Source organism: Acanthochromis polyacanthus, chromosome 16, assembly GCF_021347895.1.
Source record: "Acanthochromis polyacanthus isolate Apoly-LR-REF ecotype Palm Island chromosome 16, KAUST_Apoly_ChrSc, whole genome shotgun sequence".
In the NCBI taxonomy this organism is placed as follows: Eukaryota; Metazoa; Chordata; class Actinopteri; family Pomacentridae; genus Acanthochromis; species Acanthochromis polyacanthus.
The window spans coordinates 34,072,654-34,089,951 of NC_067128.1; the positions used below are offsets into that span (position 1 = coordinate 34,072,654).

General features: G+C 40.7%; 1 protein-coding gene across 6 annotated transcripts in view; it reads left to right on the forward strand.

Moving 5' to 3' along the window:
- Positions 1-3,982: 3,982 nt before the first annotated feature.
- The window catches only part of nhsl1b (NHS-like 1b), a 159,287-nt gene continuing 145,971 nt past the window's right edge, over positions 3,983-17,298 (forward strand). For 3 of the 6 annotated variants that reach the window (XM_022207011.2, XM_051960545.1, XM_051960546.1), the window contains exon 1: positions 3,983-4,546. In XM_022207011.2, the coding sequence (XP_022062703.2) occupies positions 4,228-4,546 (319 nt within the window). In that variant the 5' untranslated portion in view covers positions 3,983-4,227. The remainder of the gene's footprint in view (positions 4,547-17,298) is intronic. The other 3 variants (XM_022207010.2, XM_051960549.1, XM_022207012.2) reach the window with 3 other exon arrangements.

A 17,298-nucleotide genomic window follows, 5' to 3' on the forward strand; every position in this document is an offset into this window, starting at 1 on the left:
GGACCGTCTCTGGCTGTTGATTAAACCCCCTGATTCCTCTCTGAGGATCAAAATACAGATTTTTAAGTTTACATCTTGTCAATGATCCCTTCCTACCGTGATTTAGAGGTACACTACAGTTCAAAAGTTTGGGGTCATTTAGAAATGTCCATATTTTTGAAAGAAAAGCTTTTTTTTTCAATGAAGATAACATAAAATCAATCAGAAATCCAGTCTAGAGATTGTTAATGTGGTAAATGACTATTCTAGCTGGAAATGGCTGATCTTTAATGGAATATCTCCATAGGGGTACAGAGGAACATTTCCAGCAACCATCACTCCTGTGTTCTAATGCTACATTGTGTTAGCTAATGGTGTTGAAAGGCTCATTGATGATTAGAAAACCCTTGTGCAGTTATGTTAGCACGTGAATAAAAGTGTGAGTTTCATGGAGAACATGAAATTGTCTGGATGACCCCAAACTTTTTAATGGTAGTTTATGTCAACTGTAACTAATATAGAGGAGCTTAAATTCATTTAGAGCAATTTTAAATAATGTAGAGAGCAACTTTAACTCCTAAAGAACAGCTTTAGCTGATATAGGGTAACTTTAATTCATGTACACTACTGTTGAAAAGTTTAGAGTCCTTTAGAAATGTCCTTATTTTTGAAAGAAAAGCATTTTTTTCAATGAAAATAGCATGAAATGAATCAGAAATACAGTCTAGACATTGTTAACTGATCCAGATGATTTGGGATGAGATCGAGCGCAGAGTAAAGGCAAAAGGGCCACTGAGTGCTCAGCATCTCTGGGAACTCCTTGAAGACTGTTGGAAAACCATTTGAGGTTCTACCTCATGAAGCTCATCCAGAGAATGCCAAGAGTGTGTTAAGTAGTAATTAAAGCAAAGGGTGGCTACTTTGAAGAATGTACAATATAAAAATAACCAACTAACCAAAATATATTTTGACTTATTTCCCAATTTTTTGTTTGCTACATAATTCCATTTGTGTTCATTCATAGTTTTGATGCTGTCAGTGAGAAGCTACAGTGTAAATAATCATGAAAGGTCCAAACCTTTGACTGGTAGTGTACATCAGGACTAAAAGTCATAGCATAAATCCTTTAAATACGCTATATTGCCAAAATTATTCGCTCACCTATCCAGATAATCAGAATCAGGTGTTCCAATCACTTCCATGGCCACAGGTGGATCAAATCAAGCACCCAGGGATGCAGACTGCTTTTACAAACATTAGTGAAAGAATGGATCGCTTTCAGGAGCTCAGTGAATTCCAGCGTGGAACTGTGATAGGATGCCACCTGTGCAACAAATCCAGTCGTGACATTTCCTCGCTCCTAAATATTCCACAGTCAACTGTCAGCTGTATTATAAGAAAGTGGAAGTGTGTGGGAACGACAGCAGCTCAGCCACCAAGTGGTAGACGCATAGTGCCAAGAGGTCACCAACTTTCTGCAGAGCTGTTCTCGCTGCAAAGGGTGGACCGACGTCATATTGAACCCCATGGATTAGGAATGGGATGTCACTGACGTTCATTTGCGAGTCAAGGCAGGTGAGTGAATACTTTTGGCAATATTATATATGTCCTCTCTTTTATTTCTGATATTTTCATCACATCGTCAGCCTTGATTGAATGTCTCACTCTGCCTCATATTATCAGGATCAGACTAATTCTTTTGACTGTTTTCCATCAGTCAGTTTGTCCTCTTGGTCAGCAGTAACAGCTAGCTAAATATCTAGCTTCTACTGCTGAGAAAAAGATCACATTAGCATGGATTAGCAACCCTGTTACTATGATTAGAGTAGGGTTAGCAAACAACACACAAAACATGGAATAAAAATGGTAACATTGATGTGTCAGCTGAGCCAATCAAGACTTTGATAGTTTATTACCTGTTATTGATGAATATGGAGCAGAAAATTGTCAAAGCGAAGGTTTATTTTGGAAAAATTTAGGAGCCCAAATGTCCTCCAATTCTGTAACGAGCCATAAACTGGCCTCGGTCAGAGAATACCCTGGGGTGTTAATCTGGCCTTATTTCATTTTCTTTGAACAGCTACTAAGTGAGAAACTTAGTTCTTTTTAAACACACAAAGAAGGCCTTGTTAGGGCACCAAAAACGGCCTTGGAACAACAGAACATTATCAGGATTTTTCCACCAGCCAGCCGGTGCTGAGTGTGTCATCCTCATGCTGCTTTCCTGTGCTGAGGAAGGACAAATGTGGACGTTACTCATGTTTAACCACATAATCCATCTCTAGTTCACTGTTTTCTGTGGTCACAAGTATTTAGTAGTGCTCCAGAATTCAGCTGTATCCACTTTTTGAACTCTAATCATGAATAAATTCCTAATCTTTTGCCACACATTGAGTAATCAGAAAACACAAGGACAGTAGAAGGACTTGCTGTGCTCTCTTAAAGACACCAGGGGGCACATTAAATACCTCAGACACACATTTGTTTTTGTTTTTTTTGGCCAGCTGGACATGCACACTGTGAAGAGCAGCTTGTGGTCTGTGTATTCTAAACCTGGGTGAACGTTGTGCCATTGGAGGAGAGTTTGATCTTTGGAATTTAAAGAGCGGCGATGGGAATGTGGGACGCAGGAGCTGGACAAACACGCTTTGTCCACACAGAGGAGATAAATCAGACACAAGTGTTCAGAGAATGTGTTGTCTAGAGGTTATTTTAGATGGACGTTCTCAGTGGGTTCATTCTTCTGAGTGCTTTTTGCTTGTTTTGTTGCCAGAATATTAGAAAATATTTCAGTAATAGACACATTTACATAACAGTGGATGATAGTATTCTGTTTATAAATTCTTATAGGAGTGGCCTGGCTCAGATCACATTATTTTCTTAAGCAGTGAATGAATAAGTGCATGAAGAGTAAAGAACAGCACTTTAAGATGATGTGTTAACCCGAAATGATTTTTTTTTTTTGTGAATTATCCTCATTGAACCATGATCTGTGAGAGCTGAAGAACAGTATTACACTAAATATTAATAGAAATGGTTACTAATGGAGTTAATTATGAGATTTTTATTGGGATTTTTTGGTGTCTGACACTTTTAGATAATTAAACAGATCCAGGAATATCATTGCATTAATAAATCCCATAAGATAATTACAGTTTAAATGACATAAGTGTATGTAAAACTCTCAGTATAAGCGTCCTTATTCTACTCAGGACATCCACTCAGTTCAGACATCCTACTACATCCATAATAGTGGCTGCACATGCTAAAGATATTTAAGTATTTAGATTTTACTTCCACAAATGAGACCTATTTCACACCACTTTTCCCATCATCTCTTTAAAGATGTTTCACCATGCTGAATGTATCCTCCAACGACTTTATTATTTTGATGAAATATCTGAATTTTAACCTTAGATTAGGTTGATTTACCCTATGATTCCCCCCCCCCCCCCCCCCCCAGTTTTTAGAGCTTCTGGCAACAGTTATAAGATAACACCATTAAAAATGTAATTAAAAAAATATAGGATGGGGTAAGTGTTTTTTGACATGCAGAATAAATTATTTTGGAGAAAATAGTAGTTTTAACCTCTCTGCAACTGTGTATATTTCTGTAACCTTTGTCTATTGTACTCTGGCAAAACAATTTGTCATAGTTACAGTGCCGCTATCTCACAAAGATACAAAAATCTTTAACAAATCTGTGGATCCAGACTATAAGCTGTATCACTGCCAAAATCTAATCAGTTGGTCCTTGTGTCATTTCTGACCTTCACTGAAGATTTCATCCAAATCTGTTTCTCCATTTTTGAGTAATATTGTTAACAGACACAGATATTCACATAACTCCGTTCCTTGGAGGAGTACTCATCCCTCCTGATCCAGTTTTTCAATGAATCCAGTCCACGTTTTCCTGACGCTCCTCTGAGGGCTTCAGGTAAACTCTCCTCCTCAGTCTGACTCCAGCTCCAGTCGCTACAGGTGGTTTGTAGTATTCTCCGGGTTTTTATTTGCACTTTTCCCTACTTTTCCTTGTGTTTTTTTCCTTCCTGCAGCCTGCACTCTGTCTGGCTGAATTTGAATAGACTTTGGGAGGCAACGTCTCCAGCAGCACAAAGTCCCATGCGTCGGAAAGCCCGAAATATGGCGGGATTGAAGGAGCGCAGCGCAGGAAGGAGCTCCGGGCTGTTTTAAAACTGCGAGTTAGTCCTTCTTCTCCGTGAACTGACTTAACGGTGGGATACAAACATGCCGTTTCACCAGAGGAGCGTTGAGCCGCGGCGGGTGAGTCGGTTGTCGGCGAGGGATGTGTGGAAAGCGACGGAGGCAGCCGGGAGGCGCAGGGTGAAGAAGCCCGTCCTGTTCTCGTCCCTGGATGAGGTTAGCTGTCACACTCTCACCAGCGTTATCCACCAACTGTCAGACCTCTCCCGACATGCCAGCGACATCTTCCTGGGCATCGAGATGGAGGCTGGGATGGTGTTCAGGAGGTCCTGCAGGATCCAGGGGAGGCTGCACGTCCTGCAGAACCAAGTCCGCAAGTTGGACCCCAAGAAAGTCCACATCCGTGAGTCTGCACACATACTCACTTGTTTTTAATTACTGGTTTTTAGGAAGCTCAGATATGTCCCACAGATATGTCACATGCTTGTCATTTTTACACTCATTGCACCAAAATTATAGAGTAAGTTGAGAGAAAAATGATTCAAAACAAGTTTTCATGTCAGACTTGATACTTAAATGCAGGTGTGCATCAGTACTGGCATATATGTTGTCCAAAATTCATTTTATGGCAAAACATAATTCAGAAGCGTGAATCTGACATTGTTTACAACACTCTGTGCTGTCAGCAGCACATGTAGCAGAGTAGGTATCGTAGATAGTGGTGCGGAGTCAAGCAGTGACTTTACAGTAATATCTATCTACAGTAGTCTCAGTGCTATCTGGAGCAGAGCAGGTATAGATGGTGGTGTGGAGTCGAGTGGTGACATTACAGTAATTTCTATGGATATATGTGCATTTCAAATTTAGTTTAAGTATTTATTATAGTAAATAATACAGAAGTGCCTCTGATATTGTTTACAGTACTCCGGTGCTTTCTGCAGCACATGTAGCAGAGCAAGTATCATAGATGCTGGTGCGGTGTCGAGCAGTGACTTTACAGATCTATCTATCTTTCAATCCATTCATCCATCCTCAATACACCACTTTATCCTCACTAGGGTCGCGGAGGGTGCCTATGCCAGCTGACTCGGTCGAAGGCATGGGACACCCTGGACAGGTCACCAGTCCGTTGCAGGGATCTATCTATCGATCGTAGTCTAATCGCTGTCTGCAGCACATGTGGCAGTGCAGGTATCATAGTTGAATGGATGGTGGTGTGAAGTCAAGCTGTGTAGTCACAGTAATCTTGAACATACTATACATGTATACAATTTTTAAAAAGTTGGGTAAAAACATAATTCAGAGTAGTGACTCTGACATTGTTTACAACCATCTCAGTGCTGTCTGCAGCACATGTAGCAGAGCAGCTATCATAGTTGATCGAATGGTGGTGCGGAGTCACAGGTGACTTTACAGTAATTTCCATGTTAGTATATATCAATTTCAAATTTAGTTTTGATTCTTTTTTTGTCGAACATAATAGAGAAGAGTGACTCTGACATTGTTTACAGTAGTCTCAGTGCTGTCTGCAGCACATGTAGCAGAGCCAGTATTATAGCTGAACAAATGATGGTGTCTGTCCACAGGTGTCTTTACATTAATCTTGAACATACCACACATTTATATAATTTTTAAAAATATGTATGTGTGTATATGGCCATTTTGAATTTGTTATACAAGTTAGTATAATCATTGGTGTAGAGAGATGGTGGTCATGTCCAAAGTGATTGTCATGTTTTGTCCATTGTAAGAACAACTTTATTATTTTTTTAACAGAGCATAATTCAGAATAGTGAATCTGACATTGTTTACAGCACTCTCAGCACTGCCTCCAGCACATGTAGCAGAGCTGGTATCATAGATAAACAGATGGTGGTGCGGAGTCAAGTGGTGTCTTTCCAATAATTTCTATCTATCTTGGTCTTTATTTTAAAAATTTAAAAAAAGCAATGCAGAAGAGCAAATCCAACATTGTTTAAAAAACTCTCAACACTGTCTGCAGCACATGTAGCAGAGCACTACCACAGCTGAATATACGGTGGTGTGGAGTCAAGTGGCATCTTCTCAGTTGTAAATACATTGTTGGAAAGTTAGTAGCCTTCTGAGGTCCAAGGTGACGGTCGTGTTTTGTCAGACAGGACTGGCCACTGTCTTCTGAACACCTGGCCTTGTTGGTCTTGTTTTGGACTCATGTTAATGGGGGGCTTTGTGTCCTGTCAGGAACGATGGATTTCCTCTCAACGTACTGACCGTCTGTGTTCAGGTCTTCATGCTTCTTGCTGCTGTTCTCAATGCATGTAAACAAAGTTGGTCAATGCAATGATAAATGGAAAATCAATTTCCTGAGTCCTGATGTGTTTGTGATTCATGGTGCTGTCGTAAACCTACTTCTTGCAGACTCACACACACTTCGTGGTTATATATTAACTCAGACTTTGACTCCTGGGGTGGCGACTGAGAGATTGGCCGGTTGTTTTATCTGCTGTCCTGCAGACCGGCAGCAGAGCCTTTCAGTGCGTACATCTTTGCCTTTCTACATCAGCGCTTCCTATTCAAGAGCTCGTTGTGTGGCAGTGTCTATAAACATAGTAGTTAAGGGATAATGTTTCCCATTGATTTCCTGCAGGGCTCTTTTGTTTATGCAGAATGCTGCACAGTCGGATTCAGAAGACCAGCCCAGATTCCACTGAAAGAGGAAGATTTCAGTTGTGACTCAGTGGCTTTTGTTTCCTTTTTACTGTCCTTGCTACATCTGAGCTGTTCACCCTGACTATGACTCACACTCTTTAGTTCTCACACACACACACACACACACACACAGATTTATAGCTAGTAGCACTGAGATGATAAGCCGGAGCAGACAGATCCCAGACATAAGGTGACGTTTGATGACCAATGCCCCTCACATAATCCCACACCGTGACTCGACTGCTCCTTTCATCTTTACCTGTTGAAGTTTTCAGGCGGGACTGGAGCATCTCTTTTAAAGGGTTTGTTCCATTTAGTCATTTGAGTGTAAGCCGACAGCTGAAGACAAGGTGAGAGAGAGCAGACAGGAATGCGTTGCGTCGTGATCTGCAGCTCCCACAAGGCCAACGCCGGCCGTACAGAAGCACTGCCTTAAGATTCATTATGACGTCTATGTGTCAGCTTGACTCTTTCCTCACTTCAAAACACCTGCTGGCTGAAGTGCCCTCAGGCCAGAGCTGGATTTGAATTTGTGACACGTAACAGCTGGTGCAGTTGTTTTGAATACGTATTTGAATGAAAGTTAATGTGCAGCGCGTATTACTCCATTAAACTAAGCATCCATAGATACGCTGCCATTCAAAAGTTTAGTCACCCAGGCATTTTCATGTTTTCCATTAAAAACTCCCACTTTTATCCATGTGCTAACATAACTGCACAAGGGTTTTCTAATCATCAATGAGCCTTTCAACACCATTAGCTAACACAATGTAGCATTAGAACACAGGAGTGATGGTTGCTGGAAATGTTCCTCTGTACCCCTATGGAGATATTCCATTAAAAATCAGCTGTTTCCAGCTTGAATAATCATTTACCACATTAACAATGTCTACACTGGATTTCTGATTAATTTATGTCTTCATTGAAAAACTGCTTTTCTTTCAACAATAAGTACATTTCTAATTGAACACACTACTTTTGAACGGTAGTGTATGTTATAGTATTTTACAGACGTCATACACTGGGCTTTAATTTCATTTTCCCCCCTTAGAGTTCTACCATCTGACGTAAAACCAGCTAAGTTCATCTCAAAGAGAAGGCAATGCATTACATAATTTTATCCGCCCATAGTTTGCATGTAAATATCTAACTGTGGCCGGTCAGCCTGTTGTCTTTTACTACCGTGGGTCAGGATTCCTTCTCTAACCTCAGCTCGGAGCCAGATCATGTTACCGGTGAGGGGCAACAAGAGGGGCCCCTTTATGCTGGAGGCTGACATTGGAAGAAGGGTGTAGTGCGTTTGTGTCTGCCTGTACACTAAGAGCAATCAGGGGCAGTTTGAACAGGGACCTGATAGGCAAATGGGATTTCCTCGTCCTTCCTGTGTGTTTTCACCGTGTCGTGGCGGTGTTAATCCATTTGTGCCGAAGCAGAAATCATCAGGGCAAAGTTCAGAGGTCGTCCTCTGAAGCCTCGGCAGCCAACACCTGACACTCCGAGTCAAGAGTTTAAGCAAAGTCTCGTTTGGCTAGCTTGGATTTTTGCTGGAGGCCAACGAGGGCCACCTCAGCTACAGCTGGCTATTAGATGTCTGCTGCCACACCCTGATGCATTAGACGCATTAATCCTCTGAACCTGAAGCAGTTTCTGGGCGTTTATGGCTCCTGTCACGTTTTTCTTCATGTTATTTTCACTGCCATAGCACTGTGGGGAAAAATACCATGTTTAGAAGTAAAGTCAACTCTAAAATATATGTTTAAACTAATAAAACAAATGTATAATAGCATAAATCATAACAAGCAATTACACTTCTTTGATTATTTACAAAAAAATCAGAACACCTGGCATCAACATGTCCAACATTTTTCAAAATGTCCACAAGTTTTTTTCAAATCTAGAATAAAAGTTGACTACATAATATAAATATTCTATTTATATTTTAAAATTACTTCTACACTTGTGTAGAAGTACAGCCTGCAGTTCAGCTGAAAAATCACAGAATTTTTATCACTTGACTGTTGGTCACAGCTGAGTCATTGATGGCTTCCTAGTAACAGGGAGGAACACAGAATTTTTATTTTTATTTATTTTTTTACAGAATCTGGATTAAACAAACATTTAGTTTTTTAGTAATTTTAAAAAAGAGATGGAAAATTAAATGATTTTGATGAAATAACAGTTGAAGTTTTGATCATTTTCCCAACAGAATGAACATTTTACATATTTTTAGTTCAAGTACTATCACAAAGTGTTGAATACAAAGATTTTTTTTTTTTTCTGCTTTTACACTTTGTGGCTCTGATAAATGTCTTTTTTTGGGGGGGGGCTCAGAGGGTTAATAATACTAAGAAGTGATCAGACAATAAGAATAAAAACAACAAATTTAATTAAACGGCAATAGAATCAGTTGTTCCTTGTATCATTTCTGATGGAAAAGTCCACAGCAGTGGATTTGTAGCGGGATCACAATCACTTGATCATCAGCAGGCAGCTGCCGTAGCGTTCACCGGTGATATAGAAATCTTAAACAAATCTGTGGATCCAGACTATAAGCCGCATCACTGCCAAAATCTAATCACTTGGTCCTTGTGTCATTTCTGACCTTCCCTGAAAATTTCATCCAAATCAGTGAGTCCGTGTTTGAGTAATGTTGCTCACAGACAAACCAACGGCAATCATCACATAACTCCGCTGCGTTCCTTGGTGGAGTAATTATGCACTGTGGATCCAAAACATGGCTCACTACGGTGCCTGAACACCTCGCCATTGTTCACACTGTTGACTTTTATGCAAAGTGTTCCTTTAACTACAGTAAATGTTAGTCTTCTCTGCCAAACGTAGTCCTCAGTTGAATTGGGAATATGCTGTTTAAATGTTGAAAGTAGGTCAAACTGGTGAAGGTTAATGGAAGTCAGGAGATACTTAGGCCCTCCCCTGTCAACATATCTGCATGTCCAATAACACACACACTGAATAGAAAAGACATGTTCCCAGCTGACCTGTTAATGTCTACAGTCCATCTTGTCACTCATCCACACACACATAGCAAACTGCTGGAGCATTCCTTCCCCTATCCCTCAGATATTTATAGGCATGTGTCTTTGGCCGATAATCTTTCATGTGTAGCCTGCTATCATGTTTAGGGTGTGTTGCTATACTCGAGTGTTTCTCTAAGACCTTCGTGTGTGTGGGAACGTGCACTCTTGGCTTATCTTTCTTGATGGACATCCGTGGCTCAGGCTGAGTGTCAAACGGTGCTTCTCAGTTATGCCGATAACGCGACTCCTTGAACGAGATCCAAGTTGCGTCGCTATCACAACCCTGAATAATAACAAATCGCAGTCACGCCTAGATAAACTAATTGCTGTTTATGCTTTTCTTTTGAGACTTCCTTTCCTGTTTGCCACACACACACACATGTACGCCCCTGTTGATCCTACCTCAATTCCCCCTAGTCACTATTCACTCCACTGTGGTCCTCTCCATTCATTGATGGAGGGCAGTCATTACGCAGCCAGAATCCACAAGTCAGTTCCCACAGGGCTCGTTCCAGCCAGAAGAGCTGGTTCTAGAGGTCGACCTGCTCCCATGAGGGACAAAAGAGATGGAGAGAAAGAGGAAAGAGAGAAAAAAGTGACAGGAAAAAAAAAAAAGAAAGCAGGGGAAAATGACTGAGAAATGCCTGCAGCATTCTGAAAAGTCGAGGGGAAATCGCCACTGAACCGCATCTGACTTGGACTGAGTGTATGAGGTGCCTTGTGGATCCATGCAGCCGCCCTCTCTCACGACCGCCCAGGATTTAGACAGAGCCCCGGGCCAGGTCCGGAGGAGTGCTGGGAGTGAAAGAACGACCATGAGTGATGACTAAAATCCTTAATCTTAACCCTCGGAACCCTCCAGAGGGGTTTAAAAGAATGCAATCTTACAAAAATTGAAAATTACACCATTTATCAGAGCAACAAGCTGGATTAAAAAAAGAATCATCAGATTTTCAGTTTGCCAAAGGTCCTTGAACTTACCATATGTGACATTCATTTTCAACTTGACAGTGAAGCAAATGTAAGCTTAAGAATCACTTCATGTCATCACTTTATTCTACATGTCTCAGTAAAAAAAAGCCAAAAATAAACCATTTCTGCAAAACAGATTCTGGGAAAAACAAAAAAATTTGGGCTCCTCTGTGGAACCGAGAAGCTACGACTGACTCTGCTGGAGCTAACGGTCACGTGACAAAAATTCAGCAAGTTTTCAAGTGAACTGGGCTGAACTGCAGGCTGTATTTAGCAGATAGGAGATAATTATGCAAACAAATTAAAACTGTAAATAGTAAAATATCTGTAGTATGTAGAGATAATTCAACGGTGATGCTGGAATCCATCAACGCCTCAAATCAATAAGATCAAATGTTTTGCAGATGATATTGGAATATACATTTTTAATAGTGATCTGATCAGAGAAGCGTTTTCCATTTGTTCTTGTCTAAATAAGCTGAAAATAATTGGAAGCAAACACAACCAGGACTTCTAGGAGCTCCAATTCTATTCGCGTTTCTCTGCCAAAGCCACCTCGAGGACTAAAGACACGAGAGTTTAGTCGTTCTGTCCGGTAACAGGTTTCACATTTTAAACGTCGCAGAGAGGAATAGCTGCTGCGCGGATTCAGCAAAAGACGTAACTTCTCTACTTATGACTATGGTTGTGCTGTTTCCGTAGAGGTGCAGGACTTTATATTGCAGTTGAATATGAGCTCCCAGTGAGTAGAAATGTGATGGAAGCAAACTAAAAACACACCCACACCCTTTTTGGGGGTTCAAAAAGAGTTAAGTGTTCTTCTTAAACATATCTTGTGGGATTATCTTCATGTAATTACACACACACTCATTTCTTTCGGCGGGCTTTAAGAAGCTTGTTGATCATCGTGTGCCGTTCTGGCTCCAGATGCTTTTACTCAGCGCTGCCCTGCACTTTCTCTGCTTGATACAACTTAATCTGTGGGAGACTGATTTGCTGTTGATGGTATGACAGTAAAGTTAATAAGAAAAAGGCTAAATTTAGAGTTGTGTGCGTGCGGGCTCAGCTGTGTGGAAGCCCTGATTTTTATTTTTTTTTTAGCAGCAGTGTTAACCAGATCACTGTACAGTATTCACTACTGTATTTTATCACTGATTTAATGCCACCATTAGATGACGGAGCTCAACTATTTTCACATTTTAGTGTTTCTTTCATTGCTAGTTCTCCTCACAATAAAATATTTTGGTGTCTAGATTTGAATGTTTAGAACTAATTGTTGTCTGACCATAACAGAAGTATACACAAATATCAGTCTTTCCAGAATTGGAGGACATTTGGACTTCAAAATTTTGGAGAAATACTTTCTCTTTCATAGTTTTCTGCTCCAAATTCATCAATAATAGGTAATAAACTATCAAAGGCTTGATTGGCTCAGCTTACACATCAATGCTACAATTTTTATTCCATGTTTTATTTGTTGTTTGCTAACCCTACTCTAATCCATGTTAATGTGATCTTTTTCTCAGCAGTAGAAGCTAGATATTTAGCTAGCTGTTACTGCTGACCAAGAGGACAAACTGACTGATGGAAAACAGTCCAAAGAATGAGTCTGATCCTGATAATATGAGGTAGAGTGAGACATTCAATCAAGACTGACAATGTGATGAAATATGAAAGTCAGAAGAGAGGACATAGCTTTGCTCTACCTTTTTGTTTTTCTCGTTTTGTCTCATTTTTGTTGTTTTGTGACACCATTTTCCTCAGTTTAGGTATATATATTCATGTTACCAGACAATTGCTGAATAACTGTTGACAACATAAAAGAAGGACTTAGTTTTAGAAGTTGAGAAGATTTGCAAGAGTCACAACTTCAGTGCAAAAGTAAAAAACAAATCACAGTTTGCAATATTCACTTTAGCTCTTTGGGTTTGGAGAGTTTTCAGACAGAAATCCCAATAAATCTCAACTGTGTCCGTAGAAATGTCTGGAGAGAAACAGCTGAGTAAAGAAATGAGAGCACAAATGCCTGATAATTATAGTAAAAGTGTATTCTGATGAGTGACTCTTTATATAACTACCATATTTATTTTGTTACTCCAATAAAACTGTTTTTTTTTTTTTTGTGTGCAAAATGGATCTTGCTTCCAAACCTTTGACCTGTACTGTACATAATCATTATATTGTAGAGTATTCCTTCAGTGTTGGAAAGCAACTAATGAAAGCACAAATGCTCTTGTTTTAACTGGACCTTCGCCCCCTTATTCACTAAAAATATCCCTGAGTTGCTGGCGCATGGCTTTGACATTGCCTTCTAGACGCTGTGTTAAGACTCTCTGAGTTTCGCTGTCTACGCATCCTCATGTGCACGTTTTCCCACAGTCGCAGAGTCCTCATGCTGGACTTACAGGTTGACGAGTTGGCAGTTGAGGATGCTGTGGGGTAATCCAGGGTTTAACCAGCCAGCGGGGAGATGAGCAAGATTTAATCCCCACTGTGGTGACCTCTGCCTCAGAGAGAGGGATGGACTGGGACATCCCCAGGGTTCCTGGATCTCACTTTTACTTTTTTTTTTTTAAATCCGAGTGTTCCCATATGTGCATAAATGTGCACATACAGTATATTGTATCGGGAACACTTGAAGATACTGTACATCTGGCCTCATACATTTACTGAAAGTACTGCAGCTGTCATAGTCAGCCTTGTCAGGATTGTTTGTTCCATTACTTGACAACTCCATCCCATGTTCTTTCAGATAAAAATACATTCATTTCACTGGCTTACTTTTTGCCATGGTATCGAAATTGTTATTGAGAATCATAGAACTTTAGTGATGTTTGCACTGACTCCCAAATGTCTGCTGCCTTGACATCCCTACAGCTGATGGCACATTTCTTAATACAGGATTGACACCATCAAGAACCCCTAGTAGAACTTGCAGGAGGCTGTTTTCCACTGCTGGAATGTTTCAGGGCGGCCCGGACATTTTGACTGGAAGAATCACCCATGTAGAACCAGTTTTATGGTTGTTTCAGTGTTAAGAGGCACCTACTCCAGAGTAGGTACTTCTTAGTGACCCTGACAAAACTGCTGTGCAGGAGCTACCCCTGATTGGTGAAACTTGAGTAAGAGTCTTCTTCAAGTAGTCTTAATTGATTATAATCTTCTCTTTTCTAACATCGCCACTTTCAACATAGTAGTCACCATACAGGCTAACACAAACGCTCCATAGTTGCTCATAGATCTGAAGTTATATCCAGGAGGTACTATTTACTATTTTTGTGGTGCCACCTGATGTCCAGGACAAGGTGTTAGTGATGCAAATTTTGTTTAATTTTCTTAATAATCTGCCACATTTCAAGTCAATCAATGATTATTTGATGACGTACGATGTGTGTTGTAAAGACAACTGTGATACATGTAGCAATCCTGGCTAGTCTCAAACATACATCTGGTTGGTTGTCCTTAAGGATCACAAAAGCCTCTGTTGCAGTCATGGGTGTCTTGATGGCCTCCCTCAGTCTTTTTCTTGTAGCTCCTTCAGAGGAGTCGTAGGTGTCTTGGTGGCCTCTGTCATGGTGCCCATTGCTAGTTAAACCTCCGTTGCTGCTTTTTAACACACAGCTACTTGTAATCCAAATGACTTCCTCCTCTTTGTTGCTGTCTGTTAGCATGTGCTAAATGTTAAGTCTCAGATCGATTTGGGGGCAAAAGACTTGACTAGGAAATCCTGTTTTTAACAAAATGCATTCAGTGACCACATTTTTTCAAATTACTGAAATACATAGTCAAGCTCAGTTACCTAAAAGCAACAGTTTACAGACTCTTGAATGTAACAAAAACTTGGATTGTCCGAAATCATTTAGACATTTCCTGCCTTTCAGTTTGTTGTAGAAATGTTGCATGTACTGTATAATATCAGAGGCCTTTCTTCCAATACTGTACATTTGGAGTGCAACTGAAGAGGTCAAGTTGAGGTCATGGTCCAGATTTTGCACAACTATTGTTTTAGAGGAAAATATGTTCAGTTCCAAGTGTATTTCCTCTGGAGGGACAAACAAGAGTGGAACTGACAGCAGATCTCAGGTGAAAACTCTTGAGGACAGATGAACCTTCACCTCCAGGCTAATTAGAGCTGAACAAATGTGCATTTAGATGGTCCATTCTAATGTGAGAGAACACTTTTACGGCTTGTTTGAGTGTTTCCTGGTGTATGTGCACAGATGTGACATGTTTCAGCAGATTCTATTGTCAGTCACTCCTTTTTCTTTTTTTTTTGGCCTCAGCTTTCCCTCCCTCCTTCCTCTGCTGTAAAGTCTCTTCCTCTCCCATATCTCTCTCCCTTTCTCTCTTCCTGTTGTTTCATATGGTTTGCAGACCTTTCCTCTCATCTCTGTCCATCGTCTGCACTTTGATGTCAACCCTCATAGTGCTGCTGACCACAACAAAGACGAGGCCTGTGCTTCATCTTTCTCTCGCTCCGTCTCTTTCTTTAGAATTTTGGCTTTTTATCTTCCTCTAGCTGTGCATAATCTAATTACACATCTCTCTTAAATGGGTTTGATTGTAATACTTGTCAGGTTTGACTTTTACAGAGGCCTCATTAGCTGGGTTTCCATTACAGTTTTTCACAAAATAAAAGCGATATTTCTAAAATTTCGACAAAGTATATTTGCGCTTTGAACGTGTTTCCATTGAAGGCTGTTCTGGGCAGAAGCATCGTAACTCTCGTAAAATATCATCCCGCGGGATTTCACTGCAGGAAGATGGACGCCCAAAACCTGTTTCTATCTCCTTATAACACTCTGCATTCCTCTGCTGTTTGCTGTTTAGTATGGCAGTGATGTTTTTCTCAAGAATATTGGCAAGAAAAGTCTCGGTCTCCTCTTCTGTCCACACGTACCGCGCCATGTTTACTCCGAGAGAACTGGTCATGTGAGCAGGTACGTCACGTCCGGTGACGTGTAATTGCAGAAAAAGTTTCTCCATTGCACTTTTGCGATATTTTTCAATATCGAAACGTCTGACAAACCACCTCATGAGAGCGTAAAAACTTTTAAGCGATATTTTAGTCCTTTTTCGAAATTCAGGTGTTTCCATTACCAGTTTTTTATTGCACTATTTACATTTTGCGCATATCTAAGGGTAATGGAAACGCAGCTTCTGTTGCAGGTCCAGGATTGTCCTTAAACATTTCCTTTCCTATAGCCTGACTGATGGCATGGATGTTGTCCAATATGGGCCATGTTTTATTATAGAACATAACTGAGAGAAAGATGCTTAGGGTAGTTTAGAATTGGTGTAATCTGACAGTTCTCCATGAAAACAACCTGTTGATTGAAGCAGCTTCATCGGTTCATTTTGTGCAGAAAACGAGTCAAATGATTGTTAAACGCTCCTGTTTGAGTGGACGAGAAACAGGTTTTCGGCTAGTGTTGTTTTATTTAGAACATTGCATCAGATGCTGGTCTTGCTTGTGTAAATGTGCAATAGTGGACCTTTTTATGCAGCATTTTTAATCAGGCTGCAGAATGAAAACAAGAACCACGTAAAACTTCACAGCAACCACTTTTTACGGTAGAGTAAAGGATGCAGCGTATCCGGTGTGAGATCTATCAGTGATGTGTGTGTGGATGGAGAGAGAGGCCGGCCGGCAGACAGACAGACTTCCATACAGTCTGTAATGACACAGTGCAGCAGGTGGAGGCTCATCTAACAGGAACATAAAGGCTATTGTTATCCTGCATCTACACTAAACTGCACTTAAGGCCTGGAAACACACACGCTGACTCTGTGATCGCCTCAGGGAAAACAAACAAGGATTTTCTGCCACATCTGTCACTCGTGCCACTTAATGAACATGCAGTCGTGCACTCAGACGTCGTAATTAAACAGGCCAATGGGGGGCGAATAACGCTTAAAAAAATCCAGAAAATAACCCAACAGCAAGCCAGGGCTTCACTTGAATCTGCACACAGATCAAATGCAACAGATGAAGCTGAGTATTTGCATTTTAAAACTAGTCAGGGGAAGTTGGGGTGGAGCTTCTGCTGTATTTGGGTTGGCAGATAGTTCCTTAGAAGCAGCTGCTGGCCGCCTCTGTTCAGGCAGAACTTTAGTCCCATAAACACTGGTGACATTAGGCAAACTTGGATTTTCTCAGCTGAATAAACAATCTGAGTAGGAAGACGGCGATTAAGGTTTTCTCTTCGACCAGCAGACATAATGTTTGTGGCATTTATACGTGCCAGTAGATCTCATTGCTTCTTGCAGTGGAGCACCGGACAGATCAAATGAATGCGCAGCAACGTGAAAAAAAGTAGGTTCATTTAGTTTGGATTAGGCGGATAGGTTTCCCCTGGTTCTGTGATGGAAAAGCCCCAGATTTGAGTCGTATTGTGTGTATCATCTGTCAGCAGCGTTAGTGGAGATGGCGGTGGTGTGAGGCAGAGTGTGCATT